This window comes from Podarcis erhardii, assembly GCF_964252035.2.
Source record: "Podarcis erhardii genome assembly, chromosome: 1".
In the NCBI taxonomy this organism is placed as follows: Eukaryota; Metazoa; Chordata; class Lepidosauria; order Squamata; family Lacertidae; genus Podarcis; species Podarcis erhardii.
The window spans coordinates 94,373,664-94,396,935 of NC_138497.1; the positions used below are offsets into that span (position 1 = coordinate 94,373,664).

The 23,272-nt window shown below is 41.1% G+C and overlaps 1 protein-coding gene across 16 annotated transcripts in view; it reads left to right on the plus strand.

Annotated features, from left to right (window-relative positions):
* KALRN (kalirin RhoGEF kinase) overlaps positions 1-23,272 on the plus strand; it is a 510,268-nt gene that overhangs the window by 233,461 nt on the left and 253,535 nt on the right. For all 16 annotated transcript variants that reach the window (XR_014158556.1, XR_014158557.1, XM_081869922.1 and 13 more), the window contains 2 exons: positions 12,376-12,568; positions 21,920-22,432. Coding sequence is in view for 14 of the 16 variants with exons in the window: in XM_081869922.1 (XP_081726048.1) it covers positions 12,376-12,568; positions 21,920-22,432 (706 nt within the window). In the remaining 2 variants the exon portion in view is untranslated. The remainder of the gene's footprint in view (positions 1-12,375; positions 12,569-21,919; positions 22,433-23,272) is intronic.

A 23,272-nucleotide genomic window follows, 5' to 3' on the forward strand; every position in this document is an offset into this window, starting at 1 on the left:
CCAGACCCAAACCCAGACCCTCTCCACAGATGAATTACAGACACCATCCAGTAGCCAATCCATGGTGGCACCTCCGGATGCTGCACCCCCCTGCAATCCCTACACAGATCTGGCTGACACAAGCCACAAAACCACAGCTCGCCCCTATACACGAAGCCAAGCCAGAGCACAACTAAGTACAGTACAGCCATCTTCTCAGGAAAACTCTTCACAAAGTTCAAGAGGTCAAGACACAAAGACTTTAACAACTAATCCACACCTAATGACCCACCTAAGTGGTACTCAGGATATCACTCAAGAAATCACTCAAGATATCTCTCAAGTAATTAAGGAACAAAAGAAGAAAAGGCACACTAGCCTGGGAACTTCCTCTCTGCCCAGAACATTGGAGGCTATACACCACACCCCCTCTACAGTATTTATAGGAACTCAAACACTGAGATCCTGCTCTGTTCCAGTAACAAGAAGCCGAAAGCACCAGCCTGAAGATGACGAGTGAGACCTCGTCGAAACGTCGCCTAGACACCCCAACTTTTACACGGGAAGACACCCGAGGACACCAAAACCTGCATATATATATATATATATATATATATAATGATTGTCCGCAAAGCATGCAATTTTCCTGGATCACCATCAATTAGTCTGTGCTTTGCTGCTGTTGACTTGGCCTCACCTATCAACATCCTTTTTTCTCCTACATCAGACCTGGACCTCCATTTTAATCCTGCCCCATTCATGTTCCTCAGACTAAAAACACATTGGGACAGGGTTGAATTGTATCTTAATTTGTACTAAGATGCTAAAGCATTTTTAAATAACACTAATTTGAATTTCAAAAAGGCAGATGTATAATTGAGTCTAAAATAATCACCCATTAATTTTTTTCTTTTTGCTGTGGCTAAAAAATGACATCTGTTTTTGGGATTTGATAGATAGTCAACCCAAAATGTTAATCCATGTTCGTCAATATTTTACAGATGGCAAACACTGCCATAATGTCTTTATTATGTGATGATGTTGCAACTTGTGTTACCCCACTTGTCCACATTCAGTGAAAAAGAGTAACAAAATGTGGCATCACAAAAATTCCTATTTCCTAGTCAGTTCCTATTGCCCGTGATTTCATGGAGTCGGAGGAGAATGATCATGATAAGAAGAAATATTGAAATTCTGATGCTGAAAAACAGTGAATTGTGTGCTAAAGGTTGCAGCAAAAGCATTCAGATGAACATCGAAGTTCAATGTACTACATCCTTCTAACCTCTCCTTCACTGTGACAGTGTCTATTTATTATCCTGGAAGCATGGGCTTTCATGCTTCCATTAGATCAGGGATGTCCAGCAGGTCGATTGCGATCTACTGGTAAATCCCCGTGAGGTTTTGGTAGATTGCGGTCGATCTCTGGCTCCCTTTCCTTAGCTCTGCTAAAACTGACTCCTGCTACGCCCCCTTGCCCCACCCTCCATTGTTGTATGATCTCTGGAAGGGAAGACGGAGCTTTCTCTGCTGTTTTGATCCATAGTGATTTTTGTGAATAACTTTACCCCTTTGTCCCTTGCCTTTAACCCCCCCCCCCAAAACCAGAACTCCCCCCCAAAGCTTTTTGTAAATCCCTAAAAAAAGTTCAACAACTTTGAGCTGAACCCAAAAAACGGGGGTAGATCACTGCCAGAGAGTTGGCCACCCCTGCACCAGATCCTACCCTATGATGACATTCCATTGTGACAGACTTAGAGATTATAACCAGAATAATCACCAACTTTTCTGTGCCAAACGCAAATATATTTATAACAGCCGGAGTTGGAGCTCAATTGCTTCCTTAGAAATGCTCTCAGTTAGCCCCATGTCCATCAGTGTCTTTCTCTGAAGGGCGTGAGAGTTCCAGCAGTTAATTTACCATCAAGTAGCAATTCTGTATTGATTTTCATTCAATCAAGCTCCTTTTTATTGCTACCGAATGACTTGGAGGAAAGAGATACTAGATGGGAAAGAGATAATAGGGTGGCAGTCTCTAGAGAAGTATGTCAATGTCATATCAACATTCCTAGAAAATATATAAAAATTGAGGTTCACAGTACCTTTCCTCCATGATAAGCAGCATACACATGATCACTCTGAACATATGCTGTAGCTTGCCACATGGGTCCTTTGGAGTGCATAGGAAGTGTCCACAGCAGCCATTGATACCTCCATAAGCATCTGGCGGTGGTAATCAGTCAGAAGGAACCACATGATAAGTTTCACTAGAAGGAGAATTGCCATGCAGACAAAGCTTGTTGTGGAGATACCACATGTATATCACTTTTAATCCTGGATTTTAATTTTTTTTAAAAAGAAGAAGAAGAAGAAAGGAGCCCTGATTAATACCATATTTATCCACATGGCTACAAGAGAGAGAACTTGCCAGACACTGCTGACTGCAGTAAATCTGAGATAACATCAACAGAATAGGACAAGTGAGAGTGATACCAAATTGCTAGACATCAGCCATATATGCTTATTGGAACTTGAAAACAGCCTGTTTTATATTGTTATGTTAAGATAATAAAGCTTCTTTATTTCTGGCTCACATCCACAAAGTTATGATAGTTGCTTGAGAAATGGTTCCCCTCCAGACTTTACTTTAATGGATTAGCTATGCATATGAATAACTGGACAATCAAGAGCAGGCCTGCCAGACTTGTGACCTACCAAGTTGAGCTGAGCCTACCAGCAACTTGCAGTGGTACCTCAGTTTACGAACTTAATCCATTCCGGAAGTCTGTTCTTAAATCCAAATTGTTCTTAAACTGAGGTGTGCTTTCCCTAATGAAGCCTCCCATCACCGCTGCCCTTCCACCTTTCGGATTCCGTTCTTAGACCGAGGTAAAGTTCTCAAACCGGGACACTACTTTCAGTTTTGCGGAGTTCGTAAATTCAAATTGTTTGTAAACAGGATTGTTCTTAAAACGAGGTACCACTGTATTGTGACCCGACAGGTAAGTAACAATACTACCATGCCCCGAATTTTGCAGTGACATGCAGCCAAGAACAATAAAAGAAAGCAAGTTATTTCTGAGCTGTAATATGTAATTGCCACAGGGATAAGATATTATGTACATCAGTTGTCTTGAATTTTTTTCGCACCTCGGACCAATTCTCTCAACCTGTAACATGGGATACACTTTTTATTTTATTTTTCTGCAGTCTCTCTCTCTCTCTCTCTCTCTCTCTCTCTCTCTCTCTCTCTCGTTGTTGTTATCATCATCATCATATTCTTAAAATAAATATCAATTGCTGCTGTTCTGCATGTATTAGAAATTTGTGGCTGTAGAAGTACAACCACTAATTTCAAAGTCATTCAGCTTGATCTAAAGCAAAGGTTTATGCCAAATTACAACAAAGTATTTACATTCAAGGCCACTTCTTGCCTGCAGAAGGAGGATAAGTAGGAAAAACCCTAAAAGGACACTATATTTCTCACTACTCTCTCAGTCTCTCTGAAGCTGTCATAAAAAGAAAGAAGGAATAACCCATAGAAATGACAGTTTCTCTTTCAAGATCACACATGTATGTACAGTTAAACAGTAGGTGGACTGTACGTTAACTAACCAGATACTGCAGCATTTCTTTGACAAATGCAGTGCTTGGTTATTTCCTTGAAAACAGCATGGGCACTTCTGTTAACTTAGCTTTTTGTTGCCAAACTTGAATTTTACTTTCTCTTTTGTCTTTGCTTTCTCATCCATTGGTATTTGGCCAGCGTTTCTGGTCAAATTAATCCAGACATTGTGCAGTTCCACATCTGCATTCTTGTTTCATTCACAGTCCTGTCACATGCCCCCTTCAGCTTGCAGTAACTGTTGGCCATGATAACTACAAATTCCAATGGCTGACTACGGTGATACTGAAAAACACCAGTGGTGGTGCTTTCAAGTCTAGTTCCAATAAAAGAAAAACTAGTTTTAGTTTCTTTGCCAGGGGAGGGAGCGTAATTGCTTTTTCACTGGTAGAGAAACAGAATGTATTTGGGCACTGATAAGAAAAGAACAAGTAATTGCAAATAAATGAAACATTGGAACCACATTTTTCTTATTTCTTATTCATTCTCTCTCTCTCTCTCTCTCTCTCTCTCACACACACACACACACACACACACACACACACACACATTCATAGCAACTGGCTCTTTAAGATATGGGGTTTGCAATATTCCAGTAGATAAACAAAGGGAAATATTATAGCAAATTAGAAATACTAAAAGGGAAGAAAGGAGATGAAAATAGTTTATTATAGTACTTTCCACTTGCTGCAGTGTAAGAAGACTCAACATATTTTTGCCTCAGACATGTCACTCAATATACAGGAGATTGGACACCGAATAGCAGCCAGATGTGCTTACTATACAGAGGACTGAGTGAGAAGAGGCACTGTAACCATTATAATTCCACACAAGAGTTTGATGGGACAGAGATGTTGTGATAGATCCTCCTGCTCCTTCATGCTATCAGGGTAGCAGAAGCCTTGAAGTGTTTAAAATATGATGCTATGCTGACACAAAGGGCTGGACAAATCCATCAGTATACTACTCTTCTGTGGCAGATTCCAAAATGGATGAATCCTAATCCACAAAAGTTTGGTGTTTCATGACCACCCTTTCCCCCCTAGAAGTTGGGAGCCAAGTCCTGGCAACCCAGTGCAAATCCAGGAGCCATATATAACACAACTATAGAATTACCTCCAGGGCTTCTCTATTCCCAGATTGTTTTGCTAGGGATTAGCTGCCTGCTAGGCATATAATTGGGAAAGAAGAAACAGTTACAGCCAAGAACAGAAATTATCAGTTTTAGGCTGCATTGACCATCACTGCCTGCCCCACTCCCACATAGTTACCTATTAGAGCCAACATGGTGACCTTCAGATGTTTGTTGGACTACAAGTCCCATCATCCTTTACCATTGGTTATGCTGACTGGGGCTAATGGGAGCTGTAGTCCGCAACACCTGAAGAACACTATTTTGACTACTGTACTGTCCAGAAATACTCTTGTTATTTATGATGATAGGAAGCATCTTAGATGCGGAGCCTGTTGTAGCAATAAGCATTCCTCAAATCTGCGAGGATCTAAAAACTTACACATCTACAACCCTATAACCTCATTTCTTTTTCCAGTATTCTCAAACACATCATATATTTTTGTTCAGCTGACTCTCTGATTGGTAGAGCAGCAGTGGAGACATGACCTTTATGTTAAGTATGAACAATGCAGGTTTGTTTGTTTGTTTGTTTGAATTGGAAGGAAAACAGCTTCAGAAAAGCTGATCTAAATATCTCTAATGTGGGGATTTTAAAAACTGTATCAGAGTTTGGCATGTGGCATACTGTATATCAAAGATGTGAGTTCTGTTGGTCAAGGTAATGTGTTGATAATTGTACCAGCCAAACAACTGCTGGTAGAATGTATTTTTTCTGATACTGTACAGATTTATTTATTTATTTATTTAAATATTTATATACCACTGTATCATAAAAAATATATCACAGTAGTTTACAACAATATAAAAATATATATCTTTTTAAATCTTTTGTTAGTTCAAGGTTCAAGAAGTAACACCACATTGCTTGCCATCCACTCATGCTTAATGTGGTGAAAATGTTAGATTATTTCATCTAATTACTATAGAGCATTCTAAATGTCAGTAGCTTTGAGGCAAACTATGCTGGATGAAAGATACATATCACTATTACCAAATATCTGAAAAATTAATTGAAATAGAATGTTTCAAAACATGTTTGATATTGGAGCAAGCTATTTCTTGCTAGTGAAAATGGATAGCTAATAGCATTAGCAATATATTTTTTAAAAATATATTGATTATATTTTAGCTAGAAAAATATATTGATTATATTTTAGCTAAATGTTGATTATATTTTAGCTAGATTATGGATTTTCAGGTGTTAAATTGAAATTAACTGTACTTAAGTACTTTTTGTTTTTAACCTACACTTTTACACTTTTAATGCAGACAACAGCAGAAGTTGTGTTTACAAGGGCCAAATTGCATTGCTTTAAATGGGCAAATGTTTCTGCTAAATGTTGACAGGATGTAAAATGAGTGAGATGGGCATCCAGGTTAACATAATACTAATACTTGGACATGATGGCAATTGGATACTGGATGAAGTGCTTTTCTTTCGTCTCATACATTGTATTTCCTTTTTTGTCTTTGCCCAATGTACCTGTTAATCAGATGTACACACTGTTCTTACTGGTTCTTTTTTTAAAAAAAATGTTTTGTTTGATCTGACATTTCTTAGGACAATTTTTAAATGGGTTCCATGTGAGATAATATTAAAACAGAGAGAGGAATGTGCCTAAAAGTTGGAATTAGTGTAGCACTGGCAGCAAAGAATGGCTGAAAATGTCATTTCTAGTGTGAGATGTCCCCACTCCGTGCCTCATAACATTTAGAAATGATAACCACATGAGATGATGTCATATGCTGTGAGTTTCCTTGCCCTTCCTCCCTGTCATTGACTGACACAGACAGGGGGAAGAAACTGTCAATGTGATTGATAGCATGCTGTGGTGACTGTCTAGAGTGCTGTCTATTCTACCTATACTGGATCAGTTTAGATTGTTGCAGCCTGAGGATGTACAAGATGGTTACGTCTTGTGTGTTTATTGAGGATGTAGACAAGCTGTTTGAATAAGCATGGCCAATCACCTGCCTTCTTGACCCTTGCCCATCTTGGCTTCTTCAAACTAGCCATAGAGGGTTGACTGGGTGAGTTTCAGAGTGATCAGTGCTTCATTGGAAAGGGGGAAAGTACCATTTGCCTCAAAGGAGGTGGTGGTGTACCTCCTGGAAGACTTCCCTGGACCCAGAAGCATTAAACAACTATCACCCAGGGGCAAATATTAAGGTGGTGGTGGTGGTCCATCTACAGGCATGCTTGAAGGAAGCTGATTACTTGGATCCATTCCAGTCTGGCTTCAGGCCTGGTTCTGGCACTGAAACAGCCTTGGTCACCCTTGTTGATGACATTTATGGGAGAGAGCTGGTGAGAGGAGCACAACCCTGCTGGTTTTCCTTGACATTTGCTGAAGGAATGGTGATATAGGTGAAACTTAAAACGTTAGACCATTTGTTGCTTGGAGAAGAAAGTGTTGAAAAAAACAACAAAAGGGAAAGATACACACAGAAAGAAACAAAATCTTAGACTGAAGTAAAACCGAAAGACAAAAATGTTGGTGGTCCTGAAGCTGAGCAATTATTTGAAGTGAGTAATTGTGAACATAGCAATGTAGTATGAACAGATAATGAGAACAGGAAGCTTTGATTATTACAGAAGAGTGAATTATTATCCTTGTTTTTTATGCAAGCCTCCCCCAAGTGCAAGTTGAATGATGGTCTGGATGAAGGGAGTATATAGTCCTAAATGTGTACTCTGGCCCATGGACTGTAATTAACAGTGGAATTTGGTCTCCTCTCTTAACCTCCTTTTGCTTGTGTGTTCCTCCCTGAGTACAGTATTACCTTTCATAGGATTACTGTGTCAGTCTTCCAGAAGGAAAACATCATTACCATCATTCATACAAATGCTAATTTAGCCTGTTAGTGCCTGTGGACTGCTGCCACTGAGATCACCCAAAATATTCAAGTGATGGAAAACACAAAACAGTCCATGGAACAAACTTAAACTGGACATTAGCAGTTCTAATTCCACACCCATTGCTGCCCCCTCTCTTCCCCCCTCCCTTGATCCCTCCTTTTACATCTGTCAAACTCTTAGTGCTCAAGTGTAGGCTTTTAAATGCTGCCGGTGTAGATCCAGCATATTTGGATATTTGCTACTTTCTGCCTTGTGATCATTGCTCATAAAGATCTGTTCATGCATATACTCTGATTCTGAAGGTGTACATTTCACCTGTCATGCCTTACTAATCTGATTCCATTATTATCATGTTTGTATACAGTAAGCCTGAAAGGTATGCAGGGTTGATGTTCCCTGGGATTGTGCCTAAAGCCAAAGTCACGTACAGTGAAAAACACATTGGGAGCAAAAGGGTGGGTGGGATTGCTAAAGTTTTTTTTACTGGAAGCCCGCCCCCTTTCTGCCACCTTATTCCCCCCCCCCAATTGCTAAGTGCATAAAGCTAAATGCACACAAGTTAAATGTGCATAAGCTGCAGGCTTACCGTATTCGTATATCCCAAGGTTTCCATACTCAGTAACTGACAGTCATGCTCTTACAAGCCAAGCCAATCAAGGAAAAATGAACCAGAAAATACAGGAAAAGGAGGGGGGTCAGGCTGGGGCATAAGATGCACTCCTATAAGTATGCAGCTTTCATAAGGGATGCTGAGGTTAATCTATGAAAACAGAAGGCATATGAGGACTAAACCCCATTCTTTGGAAGCTCTGCTCCTTCATTCTGTATGCATGAGGGGCTGCCTGTTGGTAATAGTGGGGTAGAGGTAAGAGTGCCATAGGGCAAACTCTGACTCAGATTAAGTATTCACAAATACTAATATTGATCTGTAGCAGGAAAGCAGAACCTGTGGCACGTTCTTGTTGAAATACAGCTCCCATCATCCCTGAACATTGGCTATGTTGTCTGAGGGGAGTTGGAGTCCAACAACATCTGCAGGCCATAGGTTTCTCATGCATGATCTTTAGAATTTATCCTTGATTTTTTCTACTTCAACCTTAAAAAAATGTTCCTGTTATGAAAGGTAAGAGTTTTCCCATCCTGCTTTGTTCTCTCATCTTAAACACTGCTGAGAGTCTGTCCAATGAGAAACAATTGCCAGACAACAATTACTATGGAAAGTGAATAAGTGGTAAATGACTTGTATGTTAATAAGCTAAACAGATTAAAACAGCACCCTCAGTCATTTGAAATGAAAGCAAGCTACTGTGCTCAGTAGGAGTACAATTTAACAGTTCCAGGTTAATTAATCTTCAGTTTGCTTTTAATGACAAAAATCCAAGGCATGTGTAACATGTACAATATGCATAATTCCAAAGCTTTGACAAATATACCTCATTGAAGTTTGTATTTATAGTTTGTTTGTTCATGACCTTTACTTGTATTGAACTAGTTTATCATATAAACAAACAAGCACTCTACAGTTTCACTTTACTGGATTGGCATTATTGTCTGAATATTTGTGTGTGTGTGTGTGTGTGTGTGTGTGTGTGTGCATGTTACCTACATACTACTGTATAGTCTGATCATGTAACAAAGCATTTGTGTCTCTAGATTGACCAAGGTCTTCCTAATTATTTAGTAGCTGATCAATGTATTGAAGGCTATTCTTAATTAAATTTTGAAGAACATGAAGACAGAGCTACTATTTCAGATTGCAACAGGGAGGAGCCAGTTTGAGAGTCTGTATAGACAAGGGATAGAAGCACTTGAGAACATGGGCATAGCCAAGGGAGGACAGGGAGGGGCAGCTGCCTCCCCAATCAATAGAAATTAAAAAAAAAAATACATAGCAAACTGAGATTCTGCCCCTAACAAAAGGCCTGCCCCCCCCCCCCCCCGCAAACTCCTGGCTATGCCTATGCTTGAGAAGCTTGCTTACACCTGGCCTGAACCACAGGGGTGGAAATATTGCTCCCCTTTGCCAACCTAAATGTCACCCCTGAAACTAGGCTCTCACTTTTGGAGAACCTGTTATTTCTCCTGTTAATACTTTAATTAGGTTAATGGCATTCACCTAGAAAAGCCTCCAGGTCCTGTCTTTCATCTAAATCTGAACTCTCTGGTATCATGATAATTGCATGCTGCTTTTCTACAAAGTTATGATCAAATTTTAGTGTCCAACATCTGAAGCTACTTGTCAAATGCCATTAGTTAATTCTGGGTAATCTGCCCCCAGCCATATAGCTTCCTGCTAATTACCATGTATTTAGAAGACAGGGTATGTTGTTGCTTAAAGTATGTATGTGTGCTGCGATGCCTATCATGAGAAAATGGCCAAGCATCAAGTGAGGTCATGAAACTTCCATCCTTTGTGAAAGGCTTTTAAAATATAACCATAAAGCACTATCAATGCTGCAAGCTTTCCTAGGCTTGAGCATCAAGGATCTCAGCTCTTGATTCTGAAATCCATTCTATCCCAGCGCTATGTCTGTATAGTAGTGTAACTCTAATATGTAAATAGCATTCCTGCAATGTTTGTCTCCACCCACCCCTACATTTGATCAGTATACTTTGGCTGTTCCTCAGGCTATTCATTTAAAGCAAGGCTCTTCTCCGTTTTGATCCTAACTACTGCAAGGCACAGATCCCTTCGTATCTTCTTCTGCAGCTGGAAAACTGAAGTGAAGCTCAGTTGCTACAAATTCCGCACATTTTTTCAAAGTGTGTGCATTTAAATTTAAATGTGAATCAGCATCCCACTTAAAAACTTGAAAAACAAGATACGCAAAGGGGATTTCAAGCTTTCTTGTTACTAATTTGTGCTTTTGCATATTCATAGGATGTGACTTTGTAAGTCACTGTTTGGATATGTAAGTAAATAAGGTTTTCAGCTGCAGTGAAGCTGCTGTGACATGAGCTACTACACTAATGGAAAACATATTGCTGACTGCACAGTAACAACTTGCCATGTCAGGAAAACTTCTAGTGGTAGCTCACTTTTCGTCCTCCAGACATTGGTGGACTACACCTCCTGTAGTCCCTAACCTTTGGACATGCTAACTGGGGTTGATGGGAGTTGGTGTCCAACAACATCTGGTTGGCCACAGGTTACCCCTGTTCTAGTTGTGTGGCACTGAAGGCCCATGGACTCTCCTCATGCAACCTCCGCATCTTCTTTTTGTCCTGCCCCCTTGCAGGCTTTAGACTTGAGTCTAGAGCAGAGCTTTCCAAATTTTTCATGTTGTGACACAGTTTTTAGACATGCATCATCTTGTGACACAGCAATTCAGCTTTACTAGCAAACCAGCAGCTAAACTAACTCATTATAAGAGCATTCATGTGACACACCTACATACTGCAGCTGACACACTAACATATCGCGACACACAATTTGGAAAGCTCTGGTCTAGAGCCTAGCCTAGATGATTCAAGTGCCCAGGTGCCAACTTACAGGGACTGAGATATCCTCAGCCAGGTTTTATTTCTAAGTGTTTATAAACAGAAAAGAAAGAGGGAACCCAAGAAGGGCAAGAGACAAGGAGAGGAGAGGAAGGGAAAATTTCATTGCACAGCCAGAAGTCCTTGCGCTAACATCACTAAAAAAAAGCTTGACAACTTTGGTCTTACCCTCCTAAAGAAAGCTTGACAACTCTTGTCCATGACAATGGGAGTACTCATATGCTTTTGGTGGATATCACATGTAATTCAAAATTCAAAAATATAGAAAGTTGTATATCATTTATAAACAAATTAATCATACACCAAAGACAATACAGCAAAGATACAGTATTGACAATTATAACAGTTAAACAGCCTCTTTTACAGGAGGTTGCATAACATATTTGTTTTCTATGCATCCAGCCCACCCTCACCTACTTATCTGGGAAAGCATCAGGTTTGGCCAATTCTGTAGAAAGATAAATTTAATGTGAGTTTTTCCATAGTTACCTAATTCCACATCCTCAAGAACCAAGTAGCTGTTATTGGATTTATTTCAGTCTACTGAGCACACTTACTGACATAACAAAATATAAACAAAATGTAAACACAAAAATACTTTAAAATGCTTATTTGAGAAAAATGGGTTGTGAGATATGAGCCTTTCTGTGACCTGGTTCAAAAGTCTTTTCTCCAGGCAATGTTTACAGTATTTTTGTTTATTTCTTTATAATATACTTTATATGTCTCCCTATAACCAAAGTTTTCTGGGCAGTTTCTGGGCGTGGCAGAAGCAGGAGGCCCCATTAGCTAAAGTGGTGCTTCAGGTTAAGAACAGTTTCAGGTTAAGAACGGACCTCCGGAACGAATTAAGTACTTAACCTGAGGTACCACTGTATATTTATGGACTTTTTTGGAAAAAAGTATTAGGATCAAATGCTATCTGAGTCAAGGATTTGTTGTGTGATCTTGGACAAACCAGTTAATCTATGCTTTATATTGGGAATTATAATAAACTATGTCACAGGGTTCGTTTGAAAGTTAATGATTGCACAGTCAAAGAAACATACATAATGGCAACAACTGAGGAAAGGAACAAAATTCTCAAGTAAATAATATGATAACACTAAGTGGAGATCTTTAGTAGGAGGACCACCTGGACTGACACACCTGGATCAGAAAAGAAGCAAGCCAAGTGTCGTGACACTTGTGTGTGATTGCATCTTCACATTTCTGTGTGTCATATACCCTGTGCTCCTGAAGGCACATTATTTATCCCATGTTTTATCCCTACAGTGAAGATGTCTGCAAACGAGGGTTTACTGTCATCATTGATATGAGGGGGTCTAAGTGGGACCTGATCAAGCCCCTATTGAAGACTCTTCAGGAGGCCTTCCCTGCAGAAATTCATGTTGCCCTGATAATCAAGCCTGATAACTTCTGGCAGAAGCAGAAGACAAATTTTGGAAGTTCCAAATTTATCTTTGAGGTAAGATTGAGAGCCTTCTGTAATGTCTGAAGAGTTTCAATTTGAGTAAAGATCACATATATCTAGGCAATTCAATCTACATATTGATTAATTGAAAAATTCACAGTCAGTGTTAACTTTAAAAAAGATAATGCCCTCAAGTTTAGAGGGGAGGGATGTTCATGCTACAATAGTTACTGCTCCTGCAAATAATCTGCTCCTTAGCTGGCTTTTTTGACAATTGAACAACCCTAACAATAGTAAGGTTTACTTTTGTATTTTCCCTTGTGGGTACAGTCAGTCACAAGTTGTAGGTAAGCTAAAAAGAGCAAAGCTGACACTTGATTGACTAATGCAGATTCAGGAGCTTGCTGTCAACGAGAGGGATGACCCAATAAACCTCCTTGTCATTAATTCAGTAGTACTTTTGCAAATTATTTTTCTTTTCTCCTGAAAAGATTGAATGAGCAGGCTGTGATTTTGATTGGTTGCATCTAAGAGAGAGAAATATGACAGCTGATAGGCTGTTACCTTGCTTTGCACATCCCTTCTCCCTTCCTGATGAAGTTTGATAATGTATTCCTATTCATCTCTAGTTCTCCCGAGAGAACCTATCTGAATAATAAATGCATCTTCAGAGTGCTTTAAACAAAAAGGCCTCCTGTCACATCTTTGTCCCGAAAAGGCCGATTGTGACAGGAAAGAATATTTTTGAAGTGGATTTTAAAACCAAGTGGGGAATCTTTGACCTGCATTGACATATTTTATGCTAAATGTAATCGTCACCTTAAAACTTTAAAGGGTTACTGTTCAAGATGAGAGACCATAAAAGCTTGAGGTGCGTTTTTGAAAGGTCTACTGTCTTAATATGTATCTGACTGGCTCCATAATTGTAAATACAATACAATGGAGTATTGACCTGGTTCCTGTGTTGTGGAGTACGCCATGGCTAATTATTTACCATGGACACACTTGTCTGAACTGGTTGCCTCCTTCTAAATCAGCGGAGAAAATAAGCCACCACCCTGGCTCAGGGTTCCATCCAAACTAGGCGTCATAGTTTATTCCACTCTCAAGAAACCATGCTCATTAAACCAAGAACAAAACTTGGCTGCAGATGGTGATCTGTTGGAAGTGAAAGAAGCCATGATCTCTGGTCTGAGCATAATGTGTTTTTCCTTCATCCTAGCAGAAAGGAGACAAACAGCCAATAAATGTATACCTTAGTGGTTTACCATGATGTTTGAACAGGGTCACTATCTTATGTACATGCTAAAGTGTCACCCACACCCACACCCCGGTGATCTCATAATATCTTCCCCTTTCTTCACCTTAGATACTAAGGTGGAAAATGAATGTGTCATGACATTGGTTTGAGGGTGTCTGTTTCCTTACTTAGTCAACAGGTAGAAAGTGGACCTGAGAGAATGTGGGAAGGGAACTATGCTACTTAATCATGCACTGTAGTTCACTTCCCATTTCCTCTCATTTCCTTGTTCTAAATGCCAGCTATCTGTCTAGATGGTGGTTGCCCAGGTCCTTGTTGTTGGCTTCCTGAAGATCACTGTGAGAATAGAATGTTGGACTAGATGAGCCTTTTGTTTGATACAGCCGTGCTCATCTTATGTTTTTTCGGGGTGTTGTTTTTTTATCATGGTCTCTCCCCAAAGCTGCCCCTTAGTGCTACATGGCTTGGATTTTAAAGTGCATTTCCCTTCTTTGCTTGTACTTTAAAATCAAAGAGGCACAGTTTTGCTGAGACGCTGATAGCAGCCCAGGCATTCAGCATAGGCTCAATCCAGAGCTGGTGAGTGAGTGGCGAGCCAAAGTGTTTTTTGCCCACACCTAAGGTTAGGGGTTATAGGGCCCCTAGACCTCTGCCCAGAGCCCAGCCCTAAGAGCACCATTGACTGCTGCCACAAAAAATATGTATATAAAATTAGTATTGCACTGCACAGAAGCAATGTTTAAAATTTATAGCTATCACATCTTATTCTTAAGAGTTATCAACTAGTTTGTCAATCAAGTTTGAACTTTTCCTGTCCAGGTGAAAGTCACCATATTTACAAGCTGGAATTGGTGTGGGTGCAGGGGAGACTCCTTTTCATAGAATCATAGAGTTGGAGGAGACCACAAAGGCCATCGAGTCCAGCCCCCTGCCAAGCAGGAAACACCATCAGAGCACTCCTGACATATGGTTGTCAAGCCTCTGCTTAAAGACCTCCAAAGAAGGAGACTCCACCACACTCCTTGGCAGCAAATTCCACTGTCGAACAGCTCTTACTGTCAGGAAGTTCTTCCTAATGTTTAGGTGGAATCTTCTTTCTTGTAGTTTGGAACCATTGCTCCGTGTCCGCTTCTCTGGAGCAGCAGAAAACAACCTTTCTCCCTCCTCTATGTGACATCCTTTTATATATTTGAACATGGCTATCATATCACCCCTTAACCTCCTCTTCTCCAGGCTAAACATGCCCAGCTCCCTTAGCCGTTCCTCATAAGGCATCGTTTCCAGGCCTTTGACCATTTTTGTTGCCCTCCTCTGGACACGTTCCAGTTTGTCAGTGTCCTTCTTGAACTGTGGTGCCCAGAACTGGACACAGTACTCCAGGTGAGGTCTGACCAGAGCAGAATACAGTGGCACTATTACTTCCCTTGATCTAGATGCTATACTCCTATTGATGCAGCCCAGAATTGCATTGGCTTTTTTAGCTGCCGCGTCACACTGTTGGCTCATGTCAAGTTTGTGGTCAACCAAGACTCCTAGATCCTTTTCACATGTACTGCTCTCAAGCCAGGTGTCACCCATCTTGTATTTGTGCCTCTCATTTTTTTTGCCCAAGTGCAATACTTTACATTTCTCCCTGTTAAAATTCATCTTGTTTGTTTTGGCCCAGTTCTCTAATCTGTCAAGGTCGTTTTGAAGTGTGATCCTGTCCTCTGGGGTGTTAGTCACCCCTCCCAGTTTGGTGTCATCTGCAAATTTGATCAGGATGCCCTTGAGTCCATCATCCAAGTCGTTGATAAAGATGTTGAATAAGACCGGGCCCAAGACAGAACCCTGTGGCACCCCACTAGTCACTCTTCTCCAGGATGAAGAGGAACCCTTGATGAGCACCCTTTGGGTTCGGTCAGTCAGCCAGTTACAAATCCACTGAGTGGTAGCATAGTCAAGACCGCATTTTACCAGCTTCTTTACAAGAATATCATGGGGCACCTTGTCAAATGCCTTGCTGAAATCAAGGTAGGCTACATCCACTGTGTTCCCTTCATCTACCAGGCTTGTAATTCTGTCAAAAAACGAGATCAGGTTAGTCTGACATGACTTATTTTTCAGAAATCCATGCTGACTATTGGTGATCACAGCATTCCTTTCTAGGTGCTCACAGACTGTTTGCTTAATGATCTGCTCCAGAATCTTCCCTGGTATTGATGTCAGACTGACTGGGCGGTAATTATTTGGGTCCTCTCTTTTCCCCTTTTTGAAAATAGGGACAACATTTACCCTCCTCCAGTCTGCCAGGACTTCGCCTGTTCTCCAGGAATTCTCAAAGATGACTGCCAGTGGTTCTGAGATCACATCTGCCAGTTCTTTTAATACTCTTGGATGCAGTTCATCTGGCCCTGGAGACTTGAATACATCTAAACTAGCCAAGTATTCTTGTACTATCTCCTTAGTTATTCTGGGCTGTGTTTCCTCTGCTGAATCATTTGCTCCAAATTCTTCAGGTCGGGCATTGTTTTCTTTATCGGAGAAGACTGAGGCAAAGAAGGCATTGAGGAGTTCAGCCCTTTCTGTGTCCCCTGTTTGCATTTCACCATCTCCTCCTCTGAGTGACCCCACTGTTTCTTTGTTCTTCCTTTTGCTACGAACATACCCATAAAAGCCTTTTTTGTTGCTTTTAACCTCTCTAGCAAGCCTGAGTTCATTCTGTGCTTTAGCTTTTCTGACTTTGTGTCTACACGTGCTGGCTATTTGTTTGAATTCCTCTTTGGTGGTTTCCCCCCTTTTCCATTTTTTGTACACATCCTTTTTTAATCTTAACTCAGTTAAAAGTTCTTTAGATAGCCACCGTGGCTTCTTTAGGCACCTTCCATGTTTCCGTCTCATTGGTATTGCCTGAAGTTGTGCTTTTACTATCTCCCTCTTAACAAACTCCCAGCCATCATGAACTCCCTTTCCTTTTAGTATTACTGTCCATGGGATCTCACCCAGCACTTCCCTAAGTTTTATGAAGTCAGCTTTCATAAAGTCAAGAAATTGAGTCCTAGTGTGCTTGGCTGCTCCTTTCCGCTGTATAGTAAACTTCAGAAGAACATGATCACTCGCGCCTAATGATCCTTCCACTTCTACCCCACTAACCAGGTCATCAACATTGGTTAGGACCAGATCTAAAATGGCTGTTCCTCTTGTTGCTTCTCCCACTTTCTGGACAATGAAGTTGTCTGCAAGGCCAGTGAGGAATCTGTTTGACCTTATGCTCTTGGCTGAGTTTGACATCCAACAAATATCCGGGTAATTGAAGTCCCCCATTACTACTACCTCCCTTCCTTTTGCATGCTTGGCCATCTGTTCCAGGAAGGCATCATCTATGTCCTCCGTTTGGCTTGGGGATCTATAGTAAACTCCCACAATGAGTTCACTGTTATTCTTCTCTCCCTTAATTTTGACCCAAATGCTCTCAGTTTGGCTTTGAGGTTCTAAATCTTGGATCTCTTCACAGGTATACACATCCCTGACATATAACGCCACTCCTCCTCCTTTCTTGTCTGGTCTGTTTCTCTGAAATAGATTGTATCCCTCCATTATTACATTCCAATCATGGGACTTATCCCACCAGGTTTCAGTGATGCCTATTATGTCATATTTAGTTTGCTGTACCAAGAGCTCAAGCTCATCTTGTTTATTTCCCATGCTTTGTGCATTAGTGTACAGACATTGAAGTCCATTAATCATTCCCCTGTGTCTCTTATTTAAGGATTTTTTCCTCCCACCACTAGGTCTGCGTGCTGTTTGCTCCATTTGGTCTATGACATTTGGATGATCATCTTCATCAGTTGATAGACTCCTACCTTCAGGAGCACTGTCTCCCTCCCCCACATTAGTTAGTTTAAAGCCCTCCTGATGAGGTTTCTGAGATTTTTGGCAAAAACATTCCTCCCAACCGTTGTGAGGTGCAGCCCATCGCTTGCCAGAAGTCCATCTTCAAGAAACTGCAATCCGTGATCTAAGAATCCAAACCATTCCTGTTTACACCATTTGCGAAGCCAGCTGTTCACTTCCACTATTTTTCCCTCTCTCCCTGGGCCACGTTGTTCAACTGGGAGGACAGATGAGATGACAATTTGTGCATTTAATTGCTTCAATTTCCTGCCCAGAGCCTCGTAGTCTCTTTTGATCTTCTGGAGGCTATTGCTTGCAGTGTCATTGGTTCCCACATGAACCAAGAGGAAGGGGTATTTGTCAGTGGGTTTTATGATTCCTTGCAGTCGTTCAGTTACATCTTGGATCTTAGCCCCGGGGAGACAGCACACTTCCCAAGACATCTTGTCAGGCCCACAGATCACTGCTTCTGTTCCCCTCAGTAGGGAATCCCCTATCACCACTACACGCCTCCTCTTAGGTTTGGTCGGGGTTCTTCCGTGAGCTGTCCGTTCCAAGGTCGCCTGCACATTCCCTGAGGACTGACTTTGCTGCTCGTCTTCATATACCTGATCGACTGTAATGAGGGAGAGATCCTCAAATGGAGTCTGCTCTTCGTTTTCCATGCTAGGGGAGAGGACCTCAAAGCGATTGTGTATTTCTAAACAATCAGAGCGAACCCTGGGCCTCCTACTTCTTTGAGTCACGTTTCTCCATATATCTGGCTCCTGTGTTGGTGAACTAGCCTCCTTCTCAGGGGAGTCCCCTGTCTCCTCCTTGGTGGAGACGGTGTGCTCTGTTGCTTCCAAGAAGAGCTCCAGCTCTCTAATTCTTTGGAGCGTAGCTACACGTTCCTCCAGTTGCTGGACTTTGTCTTCTAAGAGGGCAATCAACATGCAATTGCTGCAGGTAAAGCTGCCTGCAACCTTTGGCAAGATGGCAAACATTGCGCAGGAACCGCAGGCGACTGCAGCTGTTCCCTCACCCTCCATCTTGAGAACGTGTCGTTGGGGGTGGCTACAGCGGTCCTCCATCATAAAAAGCGTGAAGACAGGACAAATAACTCCCCCCCAAAAAAACCTAGGTCTCCCCCAACAAACGTTTGAGACTAGCTCCCCTAAATCTAAAAGATGGATCCAACTGCGCACGCCGCTCCTCCCACAGCTAATCACCTGCCTCAACAGAAACCCTGCCCCCTCTGACCTTTGCACAGGGAGAGCAGCTAATCAGCCACAAAGAAACACACACACACTCTTTTGGGGCAAGAGAACCTACCTCCTTTTAAAGATTTCAACCTTTTAAAAAGCATCAAATTATAATATACATCAGTTTAAGCATCCTACAATATGACCTTATACAGATATATTGTATTATTTCCAATTGCTCTAATGCATCTTCTCCTTATTTGGCAATGGATGTCAGTAAAGGTCAGTGGTACAGACCTGAAAATTCTAACAAAGTGCAATATCTGTGATCAGCGTTGGGAGATGGAATTGTTATTTTCTAAAGTAGTGATGTGAAGTGAATCACCTAGTCTAATTCTTGGAAATGCCCCAGCTGCACAGTTTGCTTTGATATATTCCATGTTCTCATTGCATTGGAATCAGATGCCTACAGTAAAGCTCCCAAAGTGGCACATTCTGTTCTGGCCTTCATAAGTAGCCTCCCTGCAGTGCTTTAACTTCTGTAGCAAGAGCTAGGTGATTAAAAAAACCAAAAACGCCTCTGTTCTTCTTTATAAATTGTCATTCAATGCCTACTAATAATTAAAAAAGAAATACATGTACATAAAACAACAGGAGAAAAAGGCAGGTCAAACTGCAACCAAATTACAATGCAGAATAATCCAATACTGACATGAAATTTCACCGAAAACCTGGAAAAATAACTAGGACCTGCTGCTGAAAGCTTAGTAGTGTCAGTGCCAGTTGTATCAGAACAATGGTGCTCAGACTGAGTTCTTGCCAGATGTGCCTCAGGTTGCCAGTTCTGGAACTTTTGTTGGCTGAAGACTTAACAAGCACATGTCACAATTCTGTATGCTTTGGTGGATAGCAGGGAGAAATAAACTGTACAAATAGGAATTTCAAAAGACAATATTTTTAAATTGTGGGGCTTTTAAAAAAAACTAGAGCTAAAGTGCAGTACAGTGGACGCTCAGGTCGCACACATGATCTGTGCGGGAGGCACGTTCACAACCCACAGCATTCACAACCTGCAGCGCTGCGTCTGCGCACCCGTGGGTTGCGATTAGCCGCTTCTGCGCATGCGCAAAGTGTGATGTAGCGCTTCTGTGCATGCACAAACGCCGAAACCCGGAAGTAACCTGTTCCAGTACTTCCGGGTTCTGTGCGGTGCACAACCTGAAGCATCTGTAACCTGAGGTATGACTGTTTAGTGAGTTTAGAAGGAATGGTGAGGTATAGTTATTTTAAATGTAGCATTTTGGGTAGGGATAACTATTTGCACACTCTCCAAGAATCATTCCAAAAAAACTGGAAAGTCATCAAACAGTGTTCTAGGATACATGGCCAGGCCCTTACCTTCATTTCCAAAACTAATAATGTAAATGACCATCTATTCCAGGATTTCCTGTTTTTTTATTCCAAGTTAATTTTTACTGCCACAAATTCATTTGTGTCCTCACCCAACAAAGACCACATAAATTACAGTGGTACTGTTTATTGAGTGGTAGTCAGTTTCTCCCAGCGCCTTGTTCTAGACCTAAAGCATGGCAAACTTCAGTGCAAACACTTCTTTAGCCATAAACTTACTGGGTGGCCATATGCAACAAATTCTTATCTCATGGCCTAACTTATCTGTTAAATGGGAATAATAAGTACATACCAGGATTGTTGATAGAACGAAGAAGATAAAGCTTGGAAAGCACATTGTAAGTTTTATATAAAGTAGTAGTTTAACTTTTTTTCATTATGACTCATAGGTAGTTCTTTTTATCCATGGCAAGTTCTTCTGCAAATACCTCAGTGGCATTTAATTTTTACATTAATTTGGCTTAATCATATTTTAAAAGGGTTGAAAAATAGCAGCCATATGGAAGCCTGTGTGATCGCCTGTGGGAAAAGCCAGTTGGAATAATCTGAAAGAAAATAAGGAGCAGTGAGATGTGTATTTTGGCAGAGTAGAGCACCTGCTTCCAGTCACACGCCTGAAACCTATATAATGGCTGTATAATTCAAATAGCAGAATCCGGTGTGATATCACATATCCACTTAGGAGAACATTCAAGCCAGAATAGCTAAAGGTAATGGGGAAGAGTTGTATTTACAGTGATACAAAATACACTCTTTAGTTTGAAGGGATATGTTGTGGAAACATTATTCCCCACCTTCCAAAAAAAGAACTTTCTAATGATCACTTTAGATTAAAAAGAACCAGTGATTCAAGAAAGGTTTGCTGCTGAAAGTAGAATCAAACGAAAGCACAAGTTCTTAAAGTTTGTGCAGTGATTATGAAGTAAATGTAGTCCCCGGTGCTCTTTAAAAGGCTCCCCGCCCCCAGTGAAATGTATAAGTTAAAAAAAAAGCCCATTAACTCAGTATCCTTTTCATAAAAACCCGATGTGTGGTGCCATTGGCTGGAACATTGATGTTGGATATGAGAAATCTGGCTTCAGATTCCAGCTCAGTGGGCTTCCTTCAGCAAAATCACATCTTGTGTCCTGAATGCATGCTTCCACAAGAATGTCTGCAGTTCAACTAAAATCCCAGCAAGCTCATCTTTGTATAAACCAGTATCATGTTGTGCAGAGTTTGATACATTAGCTGCATGTTACCACCCACAAGTGAAATATTCATGGTCTTTGCACATGAGTACTTAATGCTTTATACTCAGCAACGACACTGAACAGTAGATTACCTCAACCAGACATACCTCAAGATCTCGAACAGTGAAATGGAAAGTAAGAGACACTTGCTGTATAGAACTGTCACGGGAAGCATTGCAAAATGTTTATGCAAGAATTCTGTGGGGAATTAATGGAATTACAGTTGTGTTATTACAGTTGTTATTCTCTAAATGCTGCCATGACATCTCTGAGTTGTGGATGGTGGGGGAAATTCTTACCCGTCCTGGCCGTCAATGTCCTTTCCCTCCTCCGACCTACCTTCCCATGACAAATAGCTAGATAATTATAATGTTTAGATCCCAGTATTGCAACATTTCTCATTCTTTCACTGATAACACATTTCAATATTTTTTTATGCCCTTAGACAAGCATGGTCTCTGTTGAAGGCCTAGCAAAACTGGTGGATCCCTCCCAACTAACAGAGGAATTTGAAGGATCCTTGGATTACAATCATGATGAATGGATAGAGTTGAGAGTTTCATTGGAAGAGTTTTTCAACAGTGCCATCCATTTGTTATCCAGGCTAGAGGACCTTCAGGAAATGTTGGCTAGGAAGGAATTTCCAGTGGATGTGGAGGGCTCAAGAAGACTAATAGATGAACACACGCAGCTCAAGAAGAAAGTAATTAAAGCTCCAGTAGAAGAATTGGATCGTGAGGGCCAGAGGTTATTACAATGCATACGGTGCAGTGATGGTTTTTCTGGTAGGAACTGCATTCCTGGCAGTGCAGATTTCCAAAGCCTTGTGCCAAAGATCACCAGCCTTTTGGACAAGCTGCATTCAACTCGGCAACACTTGCATCAGATGTGGCATGTCCGGAAACTGAAACTAGACCAGTGTTTTCAACTTCGACTTTTTGAGCAAGATGCAGAAAAGGTAAGGGGTAGTTTTCTTCTTCTTCTTGAATATTACTGTGAAATCACACGGCAACATTGTAGCCAAATATATATGCTTCTGCAATTAGCAACATGAGGAATTAATCGGGGATATAAACCTCAAGTTGCTAGCAAATGTATTTTATGTGACTTGTAAAGCAAAATCACTGAACTAATTGTTGGAAGTAGCAAGCAGTACGAGAGCCAAGAATAACTCACCTCTGGCTGTTCTGAAGAAAACTGATCTGCTTTGGATATATACAAGTAGATGTAAGGCACCCCAAGTTAAGCTTTGCTTCTTTCCATCAGGCTTTCTACCAGAACTGGTTGATGTTTTGAGAAGGGGTAACCAACTCAGGAGTTTTAGTCAGGAGTTTATTTGTGAGAAGATAGAAAAGGAGATATAGGAAAGGAAGCAATAAGTGAGCTGCTGAGGGAACTGGTGTATATGCTAGCTGTAGTAGGCTAGCTGTGGCAGAAGCTTATTCACAGAAGTATAGCCCCAGCCATGAAGTGATGGATAGTATAATTATCTAAAAATGTATTTTAGCCATGATGGGCAGGGAGGTCAATATATTAGTTAGGTGTCAATATGTAATATGAATTGCCAGAGACGTCCCTTCTGTTCTGAGCAGGTGGTGCTGATGGTGCAGCAGTGAGCTGGGAGTGGAGTGGTTGCTCAGCTCCAATAGGTGACGGGTTGCTGCTGTTTTTTCTCTTCCTCAATCCAATGGCCAGCACCAAGCACAGGAGATGGTGGTTCTGAGAGGCAGTCAGATCTGAATGTGCATTGTTCCAGAAAAGCCCACTGAGGCACAGCAATGGCACTACTGCCACTCTA